A 26,328-nucleotide genomic window follows, 5' to 3' on the forward strand; every position below is an offset into this window, starting at 1 on the left:
CTAGGTGTAGCGTAGAATGTAGGTCTCTAGCCTCCCTCACTGTAAGAACCTTGTGCCCCGCGTGTTGGTCAGCGAGGGCATTGCCAGTTGTAAAGAATCCCGGAACGTCTGAATGACTTCGCACATGAAGAACAGCAGCGGGCGCTGTCCTTGCCGTCAATGCTTCCTCCAAGAGGAAGGCAATCGAAGTACTGGGTTGTCCTTCCTGCCCCATTCGTAGTAACATTTTTGCAATGAAAGCAGAGTCAGTGACTACATTGCAAGGGGTGTCTGGCCAGAGGAGCAGTGCCATCGCTACCGCCTGCGCCTCAAGTGTCTGAACACTGACACTGTGATCTTGAAATGTTCTAATTTCCCAGTCACCCGTCTGGTTCTTCCAGACAACCGCCCCCTGACCTGTCGATGAAGAGCCATCTGTAAATACTGTTGGACCATCAAGGGGAGAAGCAACAACCCGAAGACGGAGTGACACCTGGAGTGGGCGTGCTAGCTCGAAAATCGGAAGGGAACCCGCATACCTAAGCTTGCCTCCGAACCCATGCAGGGCTAGGAGGATTTCGTCAGGCAAGATCTGTGAATCTCGGAAGAACCTGGGCAGGTGGACTATATCCAAATCCTTTCCAAAATCCCTAAATGCAGATGTCCTTGCCTTACTAAGTAGCAGGGAGAGAAGCTCCACCCATGGGGTGAATGCCCGCACCGGCTGTGCTGAGAACAGCCAGCGCAGAGGTTGTGGACAGGAGCCTAGTGCATGACCAATGACAGCTACGGCTCCATCCTGGCAGCGAGTAACAGCGCCCTCTAGGGGGATACCCGGTGTCCACCTGGACAAACTTGCTGTTGAGCACAGTGATAGTATTTCTCGCCAGGCAGCGTCCATCTCTGGGGTCCACTCTCTCCTTTCCCGTGGGTCTGAGCCCTTCAGCTGGTCATAAAAGGGCTTCATTAATCGTGGTGGAATACCCAGTGCTCCCCGGACCCACTGGATAGCTCCTACCAATTTCTGAACATCCCACAGGTTGGTTACATGAGGCTTAATCTCCAGGCCCTCGGGGATAACCGTGGATGATCCAAACTTATATCCCAGGAATTCTATCCCCGGCCCTCGTTGTACCTTTTCTTGGGAGATCGTGAAACCTGCACCCGTGAGCGCGCCTGACACCCGTGCTTCTAGGGCTTGTAGTTGGGAACCTGTCGGAGCTGCAAGCAGAAGATCATCCATGTAATGGACGATCTGGCAGTCTGGCATGTCGCGTCTCACTGGCGCGATAATTGTATTCACCACAAGCTGACAAATAGTAGGTGAACAGGCCATTCCCTGAGGGAGAACCTTCCATTGAAACCTTTGAGCTGGGCCCTGGTTATTCCGTACAGGGACTGTGAATGCAAAAGCCTCCCGGTCCTGTTCTGCCAAAGGGATGGAGAAAAAACTATCCTTAAGGTCAATGACCACAAGGGGCCATCCCCTGGGAACAGCTGCAAGTGATGGACCGCCTTGCTGAACGGGACCGAACTGGACGAGCTGTGCATTAACAGCCCGAAGATCATGCAATAAACGGAAGGACCCCGATGGTTTCCGGATAACAAAGATGGGCGTGTTCCACCTACTAAGTGACGGTTCAATGTGTCCTGCCTCCAGTTCCCTGGAGACCAGCTGCGTCAGCGCTGCTAATTTATCAGTTGGAAGGGGCCACTGATCCACCCAAACGGGAGACGCTTCCCGTTTCCAGCGTAATGGGATGGCAAAATGCAGCGCAAGGTGGTACACAGTGGCCCTTAGTATAAATTTGTGAGTCGAACTCCCAAGGACGTGAGAAAATCACGCCCTAAGATTGATCCTTCCACCGGTGCCACGAGGGGTTGCATCAACACCGGTGCCTCCATCATCCCACTCCTATCAATGATAGCGATCTCCACTTTCTCTGCAGCCCCTTTTGTTGGGACTGTGCCTCCCACTCCCCCAATATGCTGCCAATGCGAGGTGAGTGGCCAGTTCGTCGGCCAATCGGCCTCCGCAATCACTGTAACGTCCGCACCAGAATCTAGCAAAGCCGTAAAAAGCGTGGTTCGAGGTCCCTCTTTTTGGGGCCACGGACCCGCATATGACATTACCACCTTAACTAGTGGACGGTCCCCCAATCCCATGGCTAATGCCACGGTGGGCATGTTCTCCTTGGCCCATTGCTCTGATTTGGGAAGGTGCCCTGGGCCCGAGGCGCCCTCCCTTGGCCGTTTCCCTGCATCGCTTCCTTGATCTTCCTGCAGTTACGCGCCGTGTGGCTCGCCCCACCACACCACTGGCATTTTTTGTCTGTGTCTGTTTTTGAGCCACCTTTATTCGGACAGTTGGTCCTAAAGTGTCCGGGTTGTCCGCACTTATAACAGACACCTTTCCCTCCCCCGTCCTTGGGGCGTGTAGCTGCCTGTACTGCGAGCTGGAGGGCTGCGGCTAAGCCCTCATTTGTTAACGGAGTAGTGCGCTGATGGTCAAGCACATATTTGATAAGTTCCCCTGGGGTTGTTAAGTTGCCTGGGGCCGCCCTAATAATTTGCTGTATGTCCGAGAGCGATTTTTGCTTAAGGCAATCAATGATAACAGGACCTTGGGCCGGCTCCGGAAGATCAGACCCCTCAACTGCACGAATCAAGCGGTTCGCAAATTCTGCAAAAGGCTCTGAAGGGCCTTGTTTGATATCCGCCCACGGGAGAGTAGGCTCTGTAACTCGAGCCAGCTCCCGAAGGGCCTGTAGGGCCGCAGTTGTGACTGCAGCTAACTCTCCCGGTCTCAACAGCCTAAGCTGGCCTTCCGGAGATCCCACCATGCCGTCCGCTACACCCTGGAGACGCGCTAATGTGGTCCTATCCCCTCGACCCCGACCATTGGCTGGGTGTCGGGCATCTCGGGTGGCAGCCGCCACCACTGCTTGCAAGTGTGTATTCCAAGCATCATACCACAGGGTGTACTGAACCGGTTCAAGGATCACATGCATGAGGCTGATCACATCGTATGGCAGTAGGCTAGAGGCCATGAGGGCCTCTACCGCCGCCATTGTTACTGGGGAACGCAGCCCCTTTGTTTTAACAATTTCAGAAAGGCGGGTTATTGCTTTAGAATCTAGAGGGACCCACGCCGGGCCCTCTGTCTTGACTATGACCGGAAGGGCTAGCGGCGGCCGTGCTGGGTCGGCTGCTCGTAAGTCCTCCCTCACCCGGGCCCAATCAGTGAGCGTGGGCGGAGCCCACGGGGTGGGTGCTGTGGGGCTGCACCCCTCAGGGGTGGACCCCTGGGACGTTGGCCACGGGGCTCCGCCCCTGCATTCACCGCAGGGCGGGATGGTGCAGTCCGCCCCGTTGGGGAAGTTGCTACAGCAACAGACTGAGCTGCACTCGTTATCACAACACACGGGTTGAGCTGTACCTCCTCGGAATGCCGTACCCTCCCCCGAAGCCTGCTTATCAGCCCTGCAGGAGATGTTACCACATTCCTCTAAGGACCTTCCCCCCCCCTCCCCGACTGACTTCAGTGAAGGATATAAGCCTTGAGAGGGATACGGAGGTGGGGGTGTTGTGGCCTCCACGCTTGAACAATTCGATGCAACTTCGTCCTTCTTTGTTCCCGGAGCTATCACAGCAGGATGGGTTGTAGGGACTGGCGCCACCTTATCTCCAGCCGGACCTGCACGAGGAATGAGACCCACTCCCGGCCCCGCAACCTCTAACCCCAATAGCTCCCTGGCTCGTTCGCCCGCAAGTTTCTCCTCGCGCGCAGCCTTCAATCCTCCCAGAATCAAACCCCAAGTTTTAAATTCCGCTGCTTTTTGAGTCACCATTGCTCGTTGAGATAAGGCAGCGGTAATTGAATCCCAATTACTGTGGTCATAAATCTCATGGGGCGATGTTAACAGCCCCTCCCTCTCAAGCAACGAGAGGACCGCAGCTATCTCCTTCTGAGAAGGAGCATGCTTCCCGTTATAAATCTTACACGCATGAACGATCACCTTTATGACGGCTTCCATGACGCCCCCGATCCTCCTCCCGATTGAGACCAGGATCCCAGGCTCTTCTCCGGTGTGATTCCGGAGGGTATATCCGTCGCTCGTCCGCGACCTCCACCGACAGAGGGGTGACTGCAGATTCCCTCTGTCCCCGGGCTTGTCCCCCGGCTTCCACCGCCCAGCAAGTGCTGATGCTCCGCGGTGGGCTCCTGCCCCGTCAAGCAGACAGCCGACTCCTTCCCCTAAGCATCACGTCGGGGGTCACCACTTGTTGCCTTTCGCAGGCAACCGTGATGTTCGTTGCTTAGGGGAGCCTGCGGCTTGGCCAAATACCGAGGTGACACCAATATGATGAGCGGCAAAATGGCGTTTATTAAGTTCTAACAAGCACTTTTATATCTTTTAACCCTTCGTGTACGCCCACTGGATGGTACACGTGGCACGTACCTAACACATGGGGAGGAGCCTGACACGTTACATCCCGAGACCCCGATCACGCCTATTACAACAGCTATAGCTATGCAAACCATATAAGAACAGAAATCTCAATACTGTAACTGAAAAGAGAAGCCATCTTTAATAAAAACAAAAGAAAAAAAATCCTACAGCTTCCAAGTTCAAACCATAGAACCTCAAAACTAGTAGCTTGCTGCACAGAAATTCAAATGTGTATTATTACATATATTATTCAAAAAAGAACCCTGTATGTATATTCATACATATGTGTATATATAATATGTTTGTATATGTCTCTTTATTTATATATTCCTATAATGAATTTTAGACAGGAGAATGTAAACCCTGTGACTAGGCTATGACCTATTGACCTGTGTTTTGAGGTCTAGAATATGGCTTTGGACAGCTGCAAATGGCTGTGGAAATTTTATCCTTACAGGATATGGCAAGTATAATGAAGGCACAGTTATTTTCAAAGTAAGAAATTAAAATCTTTTTGCTTTTTTTCTTGAAGTAACAAAAATGTGTTTTAGTGCATCCTCTCAAAAAATAGAGAACACTAAATATTTGACTTCATCATGTTGATAAGACAGTGAATTCTGTGTCTACAACTCTATGTTTTGATGCTGTATCCACCCTAGTGTTACACTCAGAAAAAGCTGTAGAAACCACAGTCTCTGTAGTGGTTGAACACAGTTCTCTGCTGAATATCAGCCTCTTTAAGTAACTTGTTCTGTCAACAGAAATCATTCCTCTATGCTAAACTTAGCACCTTTTAAAGTTTAAGTAATTATGAAGGTTGTCTTCCTTCTGGTGATACACACATCCACTATTTCTCCTAGTGGTTATGATGTAATAATATACTCAAATTGGAATTTTGTATCTGCATCTCATCAATGAGAAATCAGTTTCAGGACATAGACTACAGCTTTTGTAGTCAGGAATCCCTATGATAACATGTTTAAATTTCTATCCTTCTGCCTTCAAAGAAAGAAACAATAGCTCTTCAGATGCAGAAATATGAAGTGGATCCTGGCAGTCTGCACTGTGTACTCAGTCCTTGTCATGAGGGAGCCCTGCATGCTGCTGTGGATGCTCACAGTAGCCCTGCAGGGCCTTGCAAGAGCTCTTTGCTTTCTGTTGCTTAGGAGGCTTGCACTGGACCTTACCAAGCTTTTGTTCTTGCTTCCAGTTTCTCTTGCACAAATATTCCCTGAACAGTGCAGGGTTTTTAGAGCCCATGTCGGCAGTCAATTGTGAAGCATGTTGGTAGTTGAGAATTCTGAAAGAACTGCATACAGAATAGTTAGAAAGCCATCTACCTCTGTCTGTTTCAGCTCTCCTTTGATTTAATTTGTCAGTGTTGAATAGATGGTTACAGCTGCTTCAGATAACATTGTTCATTTTTCCCAGAAATAATAATTATTCCTTTACAATGAGAAGGCACAGAATGCAGAAAAAAAAATCTGAAACCGAGCCTTAATTTTCAGAAGAATGTGGTTGTGTGGAATTTTACCAGGTGGTTTAATTTCTGCTGTGAATTGCAGACTGTTTTCTCGCTTCCAGCATGATGCCTCCAGTCATTGAACAGGAACTGCAATCTTCTCTTGGGATTTCATATCCAAAAGTGTTTCAGAGCATTTTGTCAGCAGTGGCTCGAAGGCATGGATTTGTCTGCTATCTTCTGAGACACGGAGGGGAAGAACTATAGTTTTACACAAAGTACCTTTTTCATGTCTTAATCCTCTGGTTTATTTTTCAGAAAAATAGTTATATGTAGACATTATTATTGGGAATTCCCCTTTCAGTGCTGCCCTTCTCTTGGTCTTTGTAAAATTGTTATTATTATTTTCTTTTAACAGCAAATTTCTATATGGAAATTGGGAGAGTCCTTCCAGAGCATATTCAATTTGGGACTTGTTTTAGGCTACTGAAAGTCTCATTAAGACAGCAAAAGTTACTGTACTGAGAAGAAGTGAGGAGGGAGAAGTAATCAGAATGTGAGATCAGTTGTGTATGAATATGTCAGTCAGAGTAGAAAGAGCGTTCCTATTAAGGAACAGTAAATGCATTTATTGAGGGACACTGTAGAAGCGCATGGTCAGAGAATTTTCTAGAAAGCGGTAAAAGTCCTACTGTCTTGCCCCATGATGCAGGTAGATTCCTGCTGTGTGGCTTAGAAAGAACTTAAGAGGTTTATGACATGTTAAATATGCTACTGAGTGGTTGCATCTGAAGGGAAGTTGACACAGAATGTGTGAACAAAAAAAGTAAAGAAAATCACTAGTAGATTTAACAACAGCAATAAAACTGAAGAGAGCATGAATCAACCATGAACTGGTCATCAGCTTAGTGAGTGGCAATTTAACCTGTCAGTGCATTTCCATTATCTTTTATCAGGTCCAGTGACTCCCTGGTTCCCTTTCTTCCCCTAATCTTTCAGTGGTGTTTTGTGCTTCTCTGATTGCTGCATTCATGTGAAACTATATCCCTTGGCAGACACACTTTAAAGGATCATGTGCAAATTGCACAGTCAGTTTGGGAACTGACATAGAATACTGCAGTTAGCATCCAATGTAGTCATACAGGCCAGCCTTGCTTCGCAACCCATTTCTTCCATCTGGTTGCAGGTCATAAATTGAGTGTTCCTCTCTTCTGATTCTTAGAGCTGTCAGAGTGCTTGGCTTCAGCTGATGTTCAAAAATATGACAAAAGGCGGCTTCTTAATCACAAAATTGATTTTTCCATTTTTTTTTTTAAATGGAAAATGAATTTAAATTGCAGTGGGGAATGATATGTTACTCTCCAAATACCATCCGTGCTTTTTAACTGTGATTCAGGACAAGAACCTTTAACTAGATGGCTCACTGATGATTTCCCACCTCACTCAATTTCGTTTGGCATGGAGGAAGAGAAGATATCCAGAAGTACAGGAACTGTTACTTTAAATAGACTAGGAGTACTCTGCTTCGTATTCCAGAAATGTTCCTTGTAGTTATTTCTTGTCCCCTACTACCAAAGATCTTATAAAAATGTCCTAGTTTCAGTTGTTTTCTTTTCACTATCACATATGACACTATATCTTGACTTCAGGAAAAAAGCAATGTTGATAACACACCGATATTTTAGTCATTGCTGAGTAGTGCTGTATGGAGCCAAGCAAGTTTCAGGTTTTCAGCTTTTTGTGCTGTCCTTCCAGCATGGATCTGTGGGGCGTAAGGAGCTGGGAAGGGACAGAACCACAGCAGTTGACTTAAACTTGCCGAATATGACATCCTGCAAAAAACCCCATAAAACAAAGGTGAATTGGCTGGGATGGGGGCAGCCGCTGCTCAGGGACTGACTGCACATCTGTTGGCAGATGGTGAGCAATTGTCTTGTGCATCACTTGTTTTGTCTGTGCATGTATATGTATTATATATATACACACTCATAATAGCAATAATAGTATACACTATAGTATATATTAACATTATTTCTCTTTTCTATTTTAGTAAATAGTTTTCATCTCCACCCATGAGTTCTATTTCCTTTTTTTTTTTTTTTTCCTGACTCTCCCCCTTCCCACTGGGAGATGAGGAGAGTGAGTGAGTAACTGTGTGATGTTCAGCTGCCTGCCAGGTTAAATTGCAACAGAAAAAATCTTTCAAACACAGGAGAAAAATCTTGTCTCTAAAAATACTGCATTAACCCTCGGCAACTTTTGCAAACATGAGTGCAAGAGGGGATGGATTGCACACTTCTCAACTCTTAATAAACAGTGGCTGGTTCTGAATTTGTTCACAGCAGTATATAAATTGTTGCTGCTACAAATGAAGTTCCCTTTCTGGTTTGCAACAGAGAGACTATTTACCCCTCCATTATAAAACTCAAACCCTGAAAAAGAGAAGAATTGCTTCTGTCCCAGGATTCAAATGTGTATATGATTGAGTGAATTGTTCATGTATCAAAATAATTATTTCTCTTTCTCATGAATAACATGAATAAATATCTTGGAAAGGAAAAAAAAAGAAAAACAGAACAAAAAAGGTTTCTTTTGACTGAGAGTCTTGGAGGCTGCCTGGTTATTATCACTGAGGGTTACTGTTACATGTGTAAATCTACATTTTGGTTTATAGTAGACTTATGTAGTTGATTGTATGGTTTATCAACTGGGTTTTTAATTATTCCTTATTCATGCCAATACTTAAATGTCTTTTAAAAAACTACCTTCTGGGTTCCTAAAAAATAAATAGCAAAATCAGTAGTCAAGAATATTCTAAAGAAAAAGAAAGATTGAGTCAAGGGAATTGCTTTCCTTTATGTTGCACTGGTAATTTCTTGTGTCTTAGATCTAGGTTGAGGAAGTTAGCTTGGTGCTTTTCTCCTTCTAACACTCATCCTCTCTGAAGACAACAAGTACAGAAGGAAAGGGAAAAGAATTGTAGTATTATTTTTTGCAGTAGTAACACTTGTCTCCTATGGAATCTGAACTGAGGCAAACTTTACAGTGGTCACTGAACAGACAGAGCTACCCATGAGTTGGAAATGTTTTTGTAATGGACCATTTTAGATAATTAACCTTCTGTAAGTGGTTCTGCTGTCTCATGACTCTTTTGAATAATAGAATTTGAGTAATGGAATACCCAAAATAATTGCTGTAATGATTTTTTATTTTAACAGATGTATTAAATAAGTGATAATTAAGGGAATCTTTTAAATAGATCATGGTTTTAAAATTAGTCTGTAATTCTGGAGTGAAATTGTTATTAATCTTTCATTACATAAGTATGAGGACAAAAATTTGTCCTTTAATTTAATGACCAGAATGAAATTCACTAGAAAACTTTCCAAAGGAATATTAAATTGATTTGGCATTGTGTCTTGATAGGCAAATATGAATAACAGGGGATATGAAAAAATGCAGCTTCTGTGATAGTAAAAGTCTACTTAGGGTTCTGTTTAATTCATTTATTTGAATACTAAGTCTCTCCTTCTAACCAAGCTAATCCTATTCTCCAAAACTGATTTGATTGAGAAAGTAGTCCACAGGATCTCTTGATGCTATAAGGGAATTGAAGTTTTTCTTACGTTGAATAGTAATTTTGTGAACCCTCAGCCTCTCTGAGTATAGAAAGAATTAAAACATACAGCTAACCCATTGATCCATCTTGAGGTTTCAAAATGGAAAAATTTGGTGCCTTATCAGAATCCACTGGATTCCTTTTTAAAGCTACTGTGTAATTTGTTTTCACAAAGAGAAATACTTTTGTTACAGAGTGGCAGTAAAATGACAGAGATGGTTGCAGTTCAGCTGGGAATGTTACATAACGTTCTGTGTGTCTTTGTCCTCTTCTCCAACTCATTCCACAGGAGATGCTGTGTTGTGCACATGGTCTCTATATGAATACTCCAGAGTGTGTCTCAGCTGAGTCTCAGTAGAACCATTGTGTCTCCAGAGTTTAAAGTTGCTGTGAGCCAGTGTTTCAGTTAGAGTAATTGTATTAGCTCTTATGATAATATGCAAGCTATGCAGCTGGTCCAGAAATAGGTGAGGAAACTAGAGACCTGCACATTAGTATGTTTATTGCAAGATTACAAAGGAAGTGAAGCCATACTTTTAAAAATATATATTTGAGCGCCTGGAATACGTGCTAAAGATAATATTGTTTATCATGTAGTATTTTTTACTTTTTGAGGAGCTGTACCATCCACTTGCAAATAAGACCAGAAATGCAGAGCGAGGCATTTAACTGGTGTAGTTTCGCTGCTGTTGCACTACAAGCCCACTTGATAACCCTCAGATTCTTAGGGAAGCTAAATGCTCTGTGGTAACTTGGAAACAATGTTATATTTGCAACTCTCCCTTGCCAAAAGCCAGTGGCCTTACAACAAAAAAGTGCGACTGTATCTCCATGGCACCTTAGCAACTTCAGACGACCTACAGATGGGCTGCGCAGATGCAGGAAAATCTTATTCTGGAAGGTTTGTTTTTGTTTCACATTCAATATTATTTTACAGCCTTTCAGTGATGTAAAAGATCGTTTGCTCTAATTCAATAGCCTTATGCAGTGAAGAGGAAAAAATGTCATTGGTATATCTACAGGATATATTGTGCAGGAAGAAATAAATGATATTGTTACATTCATTACCCTAAGGGGGGAGCAAAAATAGAGTATATCTGCTGAGTTGCTTTGAAGCAAGATTTTAAAATTAATTTAATATTCCATATAAAATACTCAAACACTGAAACTCCTTCCTACCAGTGACTTACTTTACCTGTCTTGAGCACTAGAAATCAGTTTCTGACATGAATACTTGAAAGTTCTTTGTCTTCAATCTATTTATTCCTAAATACATTGTACTTTTCACCACCTTGAAATTTTTTCATTATGTTTTTATCATATTTTTAGACAGGTGTGCTTAATTTTAATTTAAACATTCTTAGTTGTATTAATATTTCCTCATATCGAGATTTCAGATTAGCACTCGTTTCTTCTGTGTGGCTGAATTTCTCCTATAAAAACTGATGTTTTCTGTTCATAGTCTTCTCTTTTTCTTTTTTTTTTTTCTTTTTTTTTTTCTATCTGTGGTTTCTAAAGATCCACAATAATAAGATAAGGACCTTCTTATTGAGGTTGTAGAATGAAACCAGAGATGGTCTGTCTCATTTTTGTCTGCTTGTGTCTAATTTGCTGTCAGCGTTCTCTGAAAACTGTTGCTGCTTTAAATGTTTAACTCCTGCTATGTGTTTGCTTGTTTGTTTTTTCTTCCCATCCTGTGTCAGTGTTTCAAAATTATTTTCATTTACTTTTAAGCATCTCCCTATTGTATCATATCTTAAAAGCCAATATGAAGTAATGCTCTGTGGCTCAGGAAATGTGGATTCTGTTTCTGGCTCTGCCACAGGCCTACTGCACAATCTGAGATCAGTCATCATCTTATTTTTCTCTGTAAAATGAGAGTGTGGACCACATTTCTTCTCCAGTCATGGATAAGCATTCTAGGGATCTTACTGGACACAAAAATGAAAACAAAGATAGAAAAGAACCACCATTCTAATGGAAAATCCAGAAGGCAGAACGAGAACTTCTCTTTAAAAGAATTGAAAAGAAAAAAATAGTTAAAGAACAAAAATTCCTATTCATTCTGTAGATTATTTTTAAAGACCTGTAATGTCCAACCCCTGATTCCTTGAAATAGTGGTGTGTTGCTGAATATTGCTTTAAGCCAGGGATGCAGAAACATTACTGGCACTAAAAATAATATGCGATCTGCAGGAGTCTCAATAATAATGAATTTCCTATATTTTCAACCAGTAGCTTTTTAGGAATCCTGCTCATGAGTGTGATTTTCACTTTCTATCGGTGTGCACTGTAAACTGCTGTGACCTTTATTCTGCAGTTACTCACAAAATATGGGGAGGCAGAAGTGCAGAATCTCCTTCAAAGCAAGAGAGCATCACAGAGGTGTGGCAGTGCTCCTGTGGACAGGCAGATGTAATGCTGAGCCACACATTGGTATGTTTATCACTTATTTTTTTTGCTGCTTACATGCACTTTGCCAGAGGTAGGCAATGCTCTCTGATGTTAAGTTTTTTCATTAAAGATGTGAAAAGTTTTACACTACTGTGAGACCCTATTTAAAATGATTATTAACTGGTACATTGTTGATCTTTTTAGCTTTTATATTCAGTCACTCTTCTAGTTACTTAGTTGGCTTTTATACTAGTAATGCAATTACAGTTTACAGGTTATCATTTCACCAAATAAAAAAGGCATCTGAAAGAATTTCTCAATTTTTAGTGTAAATTTAGAAGGTGACATCCTTTTCCAGCTCTGATGTGAAAGTGAAAACCAGCCATTTCCAGGGAAAAACAAACAGAAGCCAAAACAAAAAGTCTGGGCTAACAATTTTTAGTGATCAGATTGAAGAGCTTCTAGAAAAGTCTAGTGTCTTTGTGAGGTTTCGTTATCTTCAAGCCATAGGGATGGCATATTTGTTTCCCTGTCAGTAGAGCAAAATGCTGGGAACCTTCGACTCCCCGTGTTAGGGGCTGAGAGAGCCTAAAATGGCAGAATGCTTTTTTTGCTCAAGTAGTTTGATGGTAACTATGTTAGTTCAGAAATACAAATCTATATAATTAGGAACATTTCTACCAGCTCCAAAAATAATAGAAAATTGTATATTCTGTGATTAATTCTTTGTGGATGTTTTAGTACATATAAAAGTGTAATTTAAATGGTGTCTGAATATCTTGCGTTAGCCAGCCCTTGTTCTCATGGTCACTACTCTTGGTTCTTATGTGGGACTTCAGCTTCCCAGATGTCTACTGGAAATACAATACAGCCGTTTGGAGATTCCAAGAGTATGTGGAGGATAAATTTCTGTCTGTTTGTTGATCTACTGAAGGACTTGCGGGTGATGGGATGGCTGGAGACTGCTTTGGGTGCAGTGATCACAAAACAACTTTTTGATCCTTGGTAAAATAAAGAAGGCATTTATTAAGAACTACTACCTTGGATTTCCACAGTGCAAACTTTGTCCTGTTTAGGGACCTGGAAGCCACTGGGAGGTGGTTCTGAATGGCAAAGGTGTCCAGGAAGGCTAGGCCTTCTGAAGGAATGAAATCTTAAAGGCACAGGAGCAGGCTGTCCCAGTGCGCTGAAAGTTGAGCTGGCGCAGGGGGCAAGACCAGCCTAGCTGAACAGAGAACATCTTCTGGAATTTAGAAAGAAAAATGATCTTAAGAGCTCTGAAAAAAGGGAGAGAACACTCAGGAGCGCCTAGTGTGGATACAGTCACAGCCACTTTATATCACTGAGAAATTTCCTGACAAGAATCAGTCCTCTTTCAGTTATGACTGTTTCTGTTTTCCTTCTTTAACTTACCCTCTTGGAAGTCAGAAAACAAACAGATACTGCTGTCTCTTGAAGATGAAGCAGGTGTAGCCACTGAAAGTAAAACTTACTGTCTCTCTAAGTCTTGGAAAGCTATGAAGAATAATTGCATTCTCTGGGTCAAATGGTATAATGTGAAGCCTCACAAACTGTATACTGGGTCCTGATTTTTCACAAACAATATAGAAATCAGGTAAATTAGTCAAATTTCTCCCATTGTGGTACATTTCCCTCTGTGTCTTCCAGCAAACACTTAACTAACCTAACCTTCAATGGGGAAATTAAGGTAGCAATCTTAATTGTTTCTTTGCTTTGGCCCAGAGGCTTCAAGGAAAAAAAAATCAGTTTAGAGTAAGTGATTCTTTGAAGCCTGCACTTAAACCTGTTGTTTTGTGCATTTATGTTACCAGCTGATTTACACTTATTCTTACTTGTTCTTACTGAGTTCTGTGTCCTCTGGGAGAGACTTCACTGCTTATAAAGTCCCACCAGAATGCCTAGCCTCTCTGGCTGGGTTTTGCTTTGTATTTCTGTGCTTCTATGATTCTATGATTTTCTTTCCTGATTAGCAATCATCAGTTTTACTTTTTCTTTTTGATTCTCATAGGCTTATGACTGCTAAAGAATAGCATTTTCAATCTGAATTAATCAGAGTGATAGGTAGGTATCAAATATGTGTGCTTTTCAACGCATCTCTGAGACAATGAGTAATTATTTCTGCTGTACAGATTCTCTCTGTACTTGAAGTAGAGAGATTTTTTTTTTTTTTTTGTCTATGCTTATGGAAGGAACTTAAAAATCTTTGAAGAACCTTCTGCTTCTCTCACTATCATTGTAAATGTTTGGAAGTTTTGAAAATAAAGTCTTTTGTGCATTGAATTGAACGATAGTATACAGAGAGCTTGGGGCAGAACATCACTTCCTGGCTAATGTCAGTCACACAGCTATGACTTTCTACAATTTAAAAGGGTCCCAGGTGGTCAATGCATGCTTCTACTGAAGATTATCTCAACATGTAAGTAGTTTCTTAGAGTAATTTGACTCCAAATTCAGACTGGCCTGTTGTCCCTTTCTCTATTCCTTTTTAGTTTCCATGGAGGAGCCGGGGCAGATGTTTTCTTGTCTAGACCCACCACAGCCTGATCCTTAGCTCTAACATTTGGTGTAGGTGTTAACTATTACCCACCTGGACTTTTTTTTCTTGCACACTTTATCCTAAAACTTTCCTTACTTTATCTCTGCAAGTATACACAGAGACTGCCACACTTAACCTAATTCCCAAACTCTTTCTGACATGTCTTATAGGATTTTAATTCCTTTGGTTTAACAGAGGAAAGCCATTATATGTCTCTAATTTTGGTTTCATCTCCTCTGAATAAGTGTTGCAAGAATTGCACACAAATGTACTTCAACCCACACCTTGTCCTGTATAACATTAATACTTCAGGTGTGTATTGGAAAGACCTTGACAACAATACCATATATTCACATTAAACTATACATACGCTGTCTGGCTCACTTCATGCTGTGAATGATCTTCACAGTCACATTTTCTCCTTCACTGTCATTTCTGACTGATGAGTTTCTGATACGAGTATATTTATTAATTGTAGAATCAAAGAATGGCTTGGATTGGAAGGGACTTAAGGGATCAAGTTCCAACAGGGCCACCAACCTCCAGATCTGGTACCATATTTTTTTATGAGTATTTTGGCACTGAGCTTCACTTTCCTTCTGTTATGTGTTGACCACTCACTACTACCAGGAATCCAGACCACTGTAAAACGTTTGTCTGTCATAATGAGATTCTGGACTTTATGCTCAGCTTTAGTAGACCTAACCTTGTCCAACAGCCCTGGCTCAGATGCTCATTATCTCTTAAATGAAGGGGCTATAACTTGCTTGCCACTTAAAATGAAGTTTCAGGATCAAGACCAGTGATAGAAGACTTTCAACACTAAACACTGGAAGAGACAGAGGGAAAGAAAACATCTGTATGTACTTCAGTGAAAATGGAGTATTGAGGGAGCTTAGCTGTATACACACATAATAAAGCAAAAGTCACCATGTGGATGTGAATATTCTTTTTGTCTCACATCCCTTGTTGGAAATATATTTTAACATTTGTCCTGTTTCATCAGACACTTAAACGTGTCAGTAGAGCAAAGGAAGCAGATTCATACATTTGGTAAATCCTGTTTTCAGCTTTGATTTTTTGTAGTGTCACTCTTGAAAGCAGAAATCTTCTTGTCCAAGCCAGGTTCATTGTTGAAATAATAGATGGAGTTTCATTGTCTGAATCCCATTAGGATGTAGCAATGCTAGTGGTTCTTACAGGTGGGATTTCAGTAACAGACCTGAAAAAACAGAGATGGTAAGCATCAAGGACAGACCAATGTGAGGTACAAAGAAGTTGTGGTTCTCTGTTCTACAGAATAAGGTAGAAAGGGGCAGAATAGCATTTTGAATCATCACTATTGGCAATAAACCTGTAATATCATTTTCCTTTATAATAAAATTGATTTACTGGAAGAACTTTACAAATAAAGCAAATTTCTGCCATATGATACTATTTTATATCATGGGCAGAATAAGTACATTGGGATGCTGATTTGGACTTTAAACTTGTAAGAACAGTTAAGCAATAAAATAAAAGCCCAAGGGAAACCGCTGAACTATCTTCATTCCGGAATACATATACATTCATTAAAAGTGAGTTAGGTTAAAAGAAATCTGTTCTGGGACGATAAAAATCTATGGTCTTTTCTTTCTCAATAATTCTGCACAAATGGCTCACTGAGGATCATGACATCTTATTTATGTGGCATTCATTCTCTCATACCTGATAAAATACACAAATGATGTTTATGGTGTAAAGTGTTGGAATTTCCTGGTGTAACTAACCTACTGTGGATATTCAGCAGTGTTTTGTTTAGTCTCTCAGCAGGCTATGTGTCTGATCAGAGATGACTCTCTGAATCTGTCCCTTTCCTCAGCTGCATATTTTCATATGAAGGAAATAATTTACTGTTTACCAAATGTTAAAGTGAATATCTATTTATTGGAGAGGGAAGAAGTAATGAGAAAGCTGTAGTCTGATGTTCTTTGCTGTTAGCACTATCTGGAACTGCATGTGCTCTTCTTTGCATGGAGCAAGAGAAAAGCTATTCAACCCTCATTCATTAATGTCTTGGTTGTATTCTCTCATTTTAAGTGAAGATATCCTTAACAGTAGCAAAGAAGCACAAGAAAACAGTAATGACAGGATAATGGAAGACACAAAAAGCTTTGATGAAGATAGGAAGAAGAGGCAGTTATCTGTATGGTTGAATATTTCTATTGTACTTCGCTTGTTGACATAAACACCGATCTGGAGCTCTTTAACTAGATCCCAATGAAAGATACTTTAGGTTTTATCTATCTAAGCACGTAGTACAGACAAACTGACTCTGAAAGAATCTATGAATACAGAAGGAGAAAACAATTCTCTGTGAGCTCTCCCATGTGCTCTAGTGCCAAAACACCCATCAGAACATTGTTGGAGAGAATGTAAATGAAGGAAGGGACCTTACTTCTGTATATATCCTTGGTGATGGAAAAATTTATTGAGTTCTCATTTCCCAACATTAATATGGATTTAAAAAAGAAACCTGGAGTGAATACAGAGGTAAATCTGAAGTGCTCTTAGAAAGCTATAGAAAGTACTCCCCAAAGGGAAATCTGGTGCTTTGTCTGCCTAAGTCATCAGGAGAAATATTTAAATTTGGCTGAGTGACGCTGGGTGAGGACTTATGCAGAGAGAAAATACTAGGTGCAGGGCAGCTGGTCCAAACACACATCAGAACTAACGGCTAAAATTTAAAGAAAAAATACATTCAAGCTTGATAAAAGAAATATGTTTTAGCTAAGGAGACTGATTTTAGTAGTAGAACAAACTAGCAGGGAATGTACTGGGTATTTTTACTGTCCTGATATATTGAAGCAAAGACTGGCTGTCTTTGTGGTAAAAACTGCCTTTGTCTGGTACCATTTGTTGATAATTGTATGAAATTATGTCTAATATAACACAGAAATTAGGCTGAATATCCTAAATGATTTTTTTTTTTTTGATCCTATAAAGTATACAACCCCAAAAGCAACTAATAGGAACAGGGAGGAAGAACCACAAAAGCAACAGGGAGGAAGAAACTTAGAAATGAATAGTGAGCTTATATTACATCAAATTATATACATGGATTTTTATTTATGCTTACCAGCTTGGCTGTGGTGTTGTTTTGTTTTTTTTTCTTTTTTTTTAATGTGTTTGAGACATATGTCTGAAGTATATCTTGTTTATCAACATGCTGTGGTAATGTGCCATCTACCTGTAAATGGAGATTACCACTTTTGTTGGAGGTCCTGCAGCCTTGTTGACAGCCCCTGCAGACTGAAGAGAAACAGTTAAAGAACAGTTTGTAAAAATTACAATATATTTTCTAATATATTTTCTGAAAAGATCCACAATATCCATGTTTTGAAGAGAGGAAGAGAGTAGCTGCTAGAAAATGGAAGTGGCTTGCATGAAGGCTTCACAGGGCGTCTTATGTTGCCTCCAGAAGGCAGTTAATGTTGGTTCAGCTGTGTGGTGAAGTATTTTCAACCTCTGAACTGTCTATATACTCAGAGATGCTCTTCTGCACTGGTCAGCTCTATGAATTTCAGGTTCACAGATTTCCTTTATCTCAGTGAGAATTTAGCAAAGAAAGCTGAAGCTTTTATTTGCTAAGTTTCATTATTACAGAAAAAAAAAAAATTGATGATGCTGCCATGCCACTAGGAGATGAAAAAGATGGTTTTATAGGTTGTGAGGAGGATTTTTTTCATCTTATCTCAGGAATTCATGTTACTTGAAAATTTTTGTTGCTTCTGTAATAGATGTTACTATAATAGATGTGGAAATACAGACCTATTGACATTGTTGCCAACAGTGAAATATTAAGCCAAACCCCTAATATCACTTTATGTGAAAAGCATGCAACGAATACAGTTCTGACCTAATCTGGTTAGACTGATTAGTCTGGTTAGACTGACCTGCATGACCTGTAGATCCCTGAAGAGCACAACTGGAGTTCACTGACCTAGCTTCTGCTATGATTGCTTCAGCCTGATTGTTAGGAGGAAGAAGCAGTTGTATTGCCTTAGCTATCATCAGAACAGTCACAGCAAATCACTGAATACCGTTTTCTTCTTGAATACATTCAGACATGAACACCCGCTTTTGTTTGTTTTCATTTATTTTCTTATTTTGTTCGTGTTCTTTTTTTTTTTTTTCTTTTTGAAACTAGTTTCATAATGTAGCAAAAGATAAATTGCAATGCTTTTCATCTGTCCAAAATTTAGTCCTCATCTTAGGTCTTTGGAAACTACTGAACAATCTTTACTGAATAGAGCAATGGTAGGCTCTATGAATGACACTTAACTTTGTTAGTATTCTAGTAGAATAGTGAATGGTGAAGGCCAGTAAATACATACAGGGTAGAAATAACTTCTGCATGAAGTTTTTATCCTGGGCTTTATAATAAATCCTCTTTGTGGGGAAAGGCTTCATGAATTCCCTACTATAAGGAAAATATCAAGTGGATCTAAAACATTTTTAAACAGCAGATAATGCATCTCTGAGCGGTTGCTTCTCTTCCAGTCCCCTCAGACTTGATGTAATGCTTCTTTTCTAGGCTGTCTCGTGTATGCCATCCTTTTTATTGTGGTACCATTAGCATATTTATCTTTTCTCTGTGAAAATTCCTCATAAAAGTACTTTTTCACCTCCCCAAAATTACAGTAACTCATTCATTATATTATGGATTATCATAATTGCGTCTCATTCAGGTATAATAATTCATAGTGTTGACTATAAATGGGCTCCAAATCCTGGGTTATTTTTCTGGGACTTCCATCAAGCAGATTCAGAGAACAACCAGGGGATCATTTTCTTACATGTGTAAAATCTAGAATAAGATCAGAACTTTCTGTTTCTGTTTGGTAGTTGGAACTTAAAAGGTTGCATCTCAGAATGTGCAAAAGAATTTATTTGCTTGTTTATTCTGTGAATCCAGCTTGAAATTTTGGCAAGTAATTAATGACTACAGGGCCTTACTGCTGAAAATAGATTCCATTATTTGGTATATAACCAACAGCACATTTTGTGTCTCATTTTATTTTCTACTGTCTTTTTGTTGTTGTTGAGATTTCCTTGCTTTATTTAGCTGTCCTTTGATGAAATCTTAGTATAAATCTGGTACTGATATATCCACAGCTCACAAATTATTCCTTTTATCTCTGTTGTAATATTTTTTTCCTTCCTTATGATGATTTACTTGCTCTTTTGAGATCATCAGATACTGACTTCATTGTGTAATAATGCCAAGTTTTCAACAGTTTTTGTCTTGCATTAGAATAGAAATTACATCTTGGGAGCCATGTCTTTGAAAACAAGTCTGATGCATGTGCCTTTAGTAACATTTATTTTGCCCTGACATAAACGATTATATAAAATATTTAGTGTTTGCGTGTAAGAGGGAGAAACATGTTGAAGTTTTACCTCTTTATTCAAGGCACATTCCATCATCTCACAGCTTTCTGAATCAGACAGTTAAGAGAGCGGAATGTACATTGTAGATATCCCATATGAATATTAGGAATACAAAACTGAAAAATATGATTATGACCTTTAGCTTATCTGTGACAATGCTACACTCTATTTCCCTGGTTTCTTCAGCCTGACCCTCTCTCTAGGTTCCATTCAGTAATATTTTCTTTATTCATGAAATGGATATACCTACAAATAGCTGCATACCCAGGGGAGGGCAGCAAGACAGAAAGGCCTCTTTTTTTTTGGCTGTGGAACTGTGTTCAACTTCAGTGGATTTGCTATTCGAGTCTCACAAGGGCACTTTTTATAAAAACTGTCTACTGCTCAGAATGGTGGTGGTTTTTCTGGTGCTGTTATCTGAGACATTGCAGTGTAAAAAATACACTCCTGATCAGTACTGCTTGAAATATTGTCCTGAGTTGAAATCAAATGATACAATGAAACCAGGAAAAGTAATCAGGAAAGTATGTCTGGGAGAGCATGAACCAGTGGAAGGAAGAACTGGCAAACGCTGTGGATGTAGAATTTAATTAACCATTCTCATTTCTGTCTTCAAGATTTCTTTCCTTTTTTACATCAGAATTTAATTCCCATTTTCCTAATTGTTCTTTCACCTATTCTCTGTTGGCTTCCTAACTCATTTCTTTACAACTCATCATCTTTGCCTGGGCTGATTTTATATTTCTTCCTGTAGCTAGCTTTATTCTTAGAGACCGTGTTTGTGTGTGGCAAATAAGCTATTTATCTAAGACTGTTTATCCTACATGTTAACCAAAGAGGATGGCATTCCAATCCACTTTCTGATTCCCATCAGCTAATGATGGCAACAAATCTAACAGAGATGCAGTTGGTTTTTCAGATATAGGGCAAAGAAACACATGTGCCTCACTGCAGTGATGTCTTTTATTACCTGTAAGACATTCTGTCTTGGTTCTGATGTCTCTGTCAGGGTCTGAGTTTCACTGTACATAGCTTTTCCAGGTGAAAGAACTGCAAGGTGAACTCTGTGGAAAGGCATCTTAATGCTTCCCTGTGATGAGATGAATCTGACACTTTTCCATTCCAGTCAGTTTAAATCTACTAATCTGATAGTGGAAGGAATTCAGATGAGGATGTCATGCTCTCTGAGGAAAAACAGAGACACTGTTGGTGGAAGTTTTCCTTTATGGGAATATCAGCAAGGCCCTGTCATAAGGAAACAAGTGCTGTATGACATATTTGTGGTTCATACCATGGGCCTGGTGATTCTGTGGAGATCCCTTAGCTTCCTTTTGCTTAACACTCCTACTGCTGAGGCTCCAACTTGCAGTGTAGACATTGCTGCAGATCGTGAAGTGGCCATGTGGTCCCATGCAGAAGGGGGAAATGCTATGCTGGCAGTTGGGTACTGAGTGTTTCAGTCTTATCTTTAAAAAAAGCCACTTGAACTGACAGTGAGTTGCCCTTGCAGGTGGCCTGACTCAGAATCTTATTTTGTTCTGACCTTTTCCTTTATTCTCCTTTGCTGACTGTATCTGTTAATCTTGCTGTCTTCCCTTGCTGTCACCTCATCTTGCCAAATGGTACATTATGAAGGTTTATTTTATTGTCCCATTAACAATACTATATTCACAGCAAACTTCCTTCTGTAGGACTGGCCTCTTTGTGTACTGTAGTTTTGGTGTTTATACTACATCTCTTTTGTTAATATTCTGTTGTAAATAGATTCTACATACATTTGTTGTGGGAAAAGAAGAGTGGGTTTACTGGTTGTGATAAACACGTAGCTCTAATAAACTTAGTGTCTTCCTATACTAAGTGGTGATTATTGTCATCTAAGTGGTCATGTTGACGGGATCCAAATTCTAGCACCTACTGTCCATCATTATTTTTTTGTTGCAATTCGTTCTGTACACTTGCAGATTTTTTGCTCAGTCAGGTGAATTCTCCTCTGAGGATGGTTTTTTGGTTTAAGGAAATCTGATAGCTAGCAAGCATATCCTTTCATTTCATTTATTATGGAGAAAATGCTTCCTAAAGATTCATTAGAAATACTATCCTTTGTACAAATGCTCACTGATAAACTCTAGTACAAGCCATAACCTTAAATAAGGCATTTAAAATGCGTTTTTCTTTTGAAAATTTACATAATCTAAAAACCCACTGCATTCCTTGACCTAATAGTTTGGGTTGCCTTCACACTGATGCTCAGAATTTCTCTTCAGTAACATATTTTGCAACTGGGAAGCAAAAGACAATGGCTGAATACTTCACAATGATTGTTTTTTTCTAATAATGAAATAGGAGAGAATTAAGGTCAGTAAGGAAGTCATATGAGCAATAGATGTCCAACTGGCTCTCCACAGCTCAGCTTGTGCTGTGAATGAAACAAGAAAAAATGATTATTGTTCTTTATATTGTGCCTGTTTTGTGTGTGTTTGAAATCTAATTCATAATTATGGATTAACATCTTCCAATGCTCTCTAATCTTTAACCAAGTTTTCATGTTTTTATATGCAGTTCCTCTCTGTATCTATAGAATTTGAAAGTGCTTAGCAAAATTTGCTATGTTTTTATTGTGAGATGGGCAGCAAATGGAGCAGATCTTCATTTCTATTTTTCTTCTGTTTGGTTTTAGCTGCATTCAAATAAAGATCTAAGACTCACAGCTGATTGTAGGCATCTCCTTATCCATGTGGATAGTCTCACTAAACTTGTAGATGACATCTGATTTTTTTTTTTTTTTTTAGATATCTGTTTATAGGATTAGGAAAACAAATTACAACTAAGGAATTTATTTGTAGAATCAATTGGTTGTTTTCCATGAGAGAGTAAGAAGAGAAATCTACAGCAAAGGAAGTCATATCTCACCTATTTTCATTTTAATAATTTTTTATAATATCTACTAAACAGAGGAAGTATTCTGCAAAGCCTCAATCCCATTTCCACTGAGTTTCCACTGAGATGCTGACCTCATTTATTCCCCTGGGACAGGAACAAGATGAAAATTAGGTTGCTTCACCTTGAGGAAAAAAAGGTCAGATGCCTCTGACGTGAATATTCTAAGAATGGAGTTGAAAGAACCGGTACTCTCCCAAAAGGAAAAAGAAAGGGGAAAAGCGTGTCCAAAATATACAGCCGTAATATTTGTTTGACAGAGAACCTACCTCCTGCTCTGACAGTATCTTTCTATTAAACTGTGCTTTCAGCCTCCTTCTTCAGGAATGTCAGAAGAACAAACATGATAATTAAATACTTTTTCTTCTCCTAAGTTGCGCTGTATTTCAGTGTCTTCAACTGTCTTCTACAGATTCTGTTCTCTTTTATAAGGAGGAAGCAACCATGTTAACTACAGATCTGACCACCTTGGGACCTGCTTACTTGCTCTGGAATGTTTTTCTTCTTGTGGAGTTTTGACCTAATGACACATCTATTTCAGTGCTGAACTTTCCTGTTTCATACCTGCCTATACACAGTGAGAAGTCTGAATATCTGCAGCTCTGCTTAGGGAGGGTGAGAGATGTCACATCGTTAGAAAGAACATGGGGTCCCCCTCCCCCTGCCCTTCATTTTACATTTATAAAAGAACATGAATAAGCTGAACATCACATGCAGTTTGACTAAACCAAACATTTCAGGATATCGTCCTAGTAGATAGGATTTGTGATGTGGCAGGCCATAGAATGAAAAATTGTTCCATAATTCAAAGGAGATTTTTCATTCATTGGCTTTATAATCCATGATGTCAGAAAGAAGCATTTGATTGTTTCTAGAGATGAGAGCATGATTTTAGAATCCACATACCTTATTTTAGTAGAAATAACAGACTGAAAATACAGATCTTCTGTTTAGAAATGCACTTCACATTAGTGACTGGTAAGCTAGAAAAAATTTACAAGTATGAATACAGGCAGATACGTAGGCAGATAGAAATATACGACCTTTTTACATTCTTTTTTATGAACTAAAGCATGTAAAAACCCCAGTAATTATTAGATGATAACTCAGGCTTTTTAAGGCAAAGGCTGACAGAGGATAGCCTGTTTTGTTTTTTAACCTTAGGTATACCCCTTTTAAGTTGGTACAAAGCAGAGTCCTTAAATGAATTCTTGCAAGTATAGAGCTAATTGGATGTTCAGTTTTGTTTACTGTAAGGGAAACAATCCTGGTACAATCTTGTAATAAAACAAGCTTCACTCTTATTTTTCTACAAAAATACTGTCAGACCAAGTAAACGCATTGGAATAAAAGAAAGTTTCTCAGATATCGAAAAAGTTGGTAAGATTGTTGGTCAAAGCAAATTTTAGTGGCACTTGTCTGATGTTTCATTATTAAACTTACTAAAGACTTGAAGCTACTGTGAGGAAAAAAGTCTTTAATATATGACTATCAGTAATCTAAGGCACAGCATTCTAAAATTATTCCAGCTATTTACTTAGAACAATGACAGAAAGAAAACTATTAGTCTATCACTTTAATGAGTCTTGTGCCTGAACGAGTGCTAAACATTCAAAAGCTAAATTAGAAAGAAGCTATACAGACATTAATAGGCAAATTTGCCTGTAAACAATTCTTTAACATTAAGTGAACCAAAACCAGGTTGGCAGGCTGAATAAACAAATGCAGACAGAATGCACATTGTTATGTGCTTCATTCATTACATCAGACAGTTCAATTATAATTTGAAAGATTTATAGACTAGTTAGCATGCTTCTTGTTTGTGGACTTTGTGTATTTATGCAAAATACCTCCAATGATAAACACGTGTGGCAGAATTTCAAGTATGGTGAAAAGCATGGCAGTTCCATCTAGGTTCACTAGGTCCATGAAAGTGACACCATGCACATGTGTGGACTTTAGTTCTTTGTGTAATTATTCATGAAGATCTCTTGGATATAGAATTTCACTTCTTCAGGAACGTTGATGTCTTTGTAATGTGGAAATTGTTGGGGTTTTTTAGCCTATATGCAGATGGGTAATGGGTTCCTTAGTTGTGAGTGTCCTGCTCTCTCAGTAGTTCCTGTATTCAAGATGCTTGTAGCTTACTCCTAAATAGATTATAATTTCTACAGGAAAGAATAGCTGTATCTACACTGAGTCATGTCAAGACATCTGAGTGAGGAAATCAATTCAGAAATATTATTTCATTTTAAGGTCTCTCTTGACATCAATTTTGTGCCAGAATTATTATTGATAATATTTTATATGAGGGCAAAAGAATGTTGAAAAAAAGAAAAAACTTGTCACTAGGTTTATTTTTGCAATGCTCTAATGGCTTGCCTTCATGATTACCTTGTTTCTGGTAAGATCTAAAATTCTTACTATTTAGGTGACTGAACACTAAACAATACTGCTCTTTATGAAAAAATTAAGAGCACTCTTATTATGGGAAAACAAAATAGCTATGATTAGAAAGGTTATTTAGTATAAGAGCTCAGTTTGCAGAGTGAATTCTGCTCATTAGAGTAAAGAACTGAGACTGAAAAAATTACATAGCTATACGATGTGTCTGTTTCATTATGGATAGGCTGTAATGACTTGTAAATGGCTGACATGGATTTTAAAAATGAAATTCTACCTTCTTAATCAGATTTTACTGAAGTCTCTCCAGACTTTTCACCAGTCCAAAACAACTGCAAATGAAATAGCTTGCAATTTCTTGTACTTGATCTGTTTATACTATGTCTTAACAGTGTGCCTTTCATCTAAGTATAAGAGCCTTAAACATGCCACCGTAAGAACTTTTCATAGCATGAGCCTTATTTCTTTCTTGACAGATTTTTTACCTGTTCTTGAAAGTCTTTAGCGTGGAAAGAGGCTTTACAGTATTCCCAACCAATCTATTCTGTTGATCCTTTGTCTTCTGCAACAGAAATCAGAATTCTGTGGAAAAATAATTTCCCAGCTTGGTTTTCATTCTCAGAAGCTCTTAGGAGACACACATATATTAAAAGCAAGATGATAGTTCATAACTGTATGCCTGCTTCAGAAGCTTGGTAACCAAGTTAAGGAATAATTTTCTCCCAAAGTTCTGCTTCTTTTGCAAGAAAAGAAGAATTTTAAATCTCTACTCTACAGGGATGTCTTCCAAGAACTCCTTGAAGCAGTGGCCTGAGAAAAAGGTCCTAGAAATGAAAAAAAAATATTCTTGAAGGAAACTCAATGTTTTCTTTCTAAAGTGAACCTTATTTACAAGAGCTTGTGGATGCACCAGATGATCATTGTGACCTGAAATATCAGAGCCTTCACAGATGTGATTAAAATAATGTTGTGTCCTATAGTTAAATAGTTCTAAATCCTGGCCTATAATTTGAAACAGACCTCTGAAACAGTAGATAACTTTCACTGCATAAAGATTCTGAAAAGTATTGACCAATCTACTTTTTCACCT

At 39.5% G+C, this 26,328-nt stretch overlaps 2 protein-coding genes across 2 annotated transcripts in view; one reads left to right on the plus strand and one right to left on the minus strand.

Annotated features, from left to right (window-relative positions):
- The window catches only part of PLD5 (phospholipase D family member 5), a 330,317-nt gene that overhangs the window by 12,046 nt on the left and 291,943 nt on the right, over nt 1–26,328 (plus strand). The gene's annotated exons all lie outside the window — the stretch shown is intronic.
- Nucleotides 1,580–4,363, minus strand: LOC112530621 (endogenous retrovirus group K member 10 Gag polyprotein-like). The gene is made up of 2 exons (XM_040697695.2): nt 3,999–4,363; nt 1,580–3,676 (listed from the first exon to the last, which is right to left on the minus strand). Exon 2 carries the CDS (start codon nt 3,048–3,050, stop codon nt 2,148–2,150), a length of 903 nt encoding a protein of 300 aa, XP_040553629.1. The 5' UTR covers nt 3,051–3,676; nt 3,999–4,363; the 3' UTR covers nt 1,580–2,147.

This window comes from Gallus gallus, chromosome 3 (assembly GCF_016699485.2).
Source record: "Gallus gallus isolate bGalGal1 chromosome 3, bGalGal1.mat.broiler.GRCg7b, whole genome shotgun sequence".
NCBI classification, from domain to species: domain Eukaryota; kingdom Metazoa; phylum Chordata; class Aves; order Galliformes; family Phasianidae; genus Gallus; species Gallus gallus.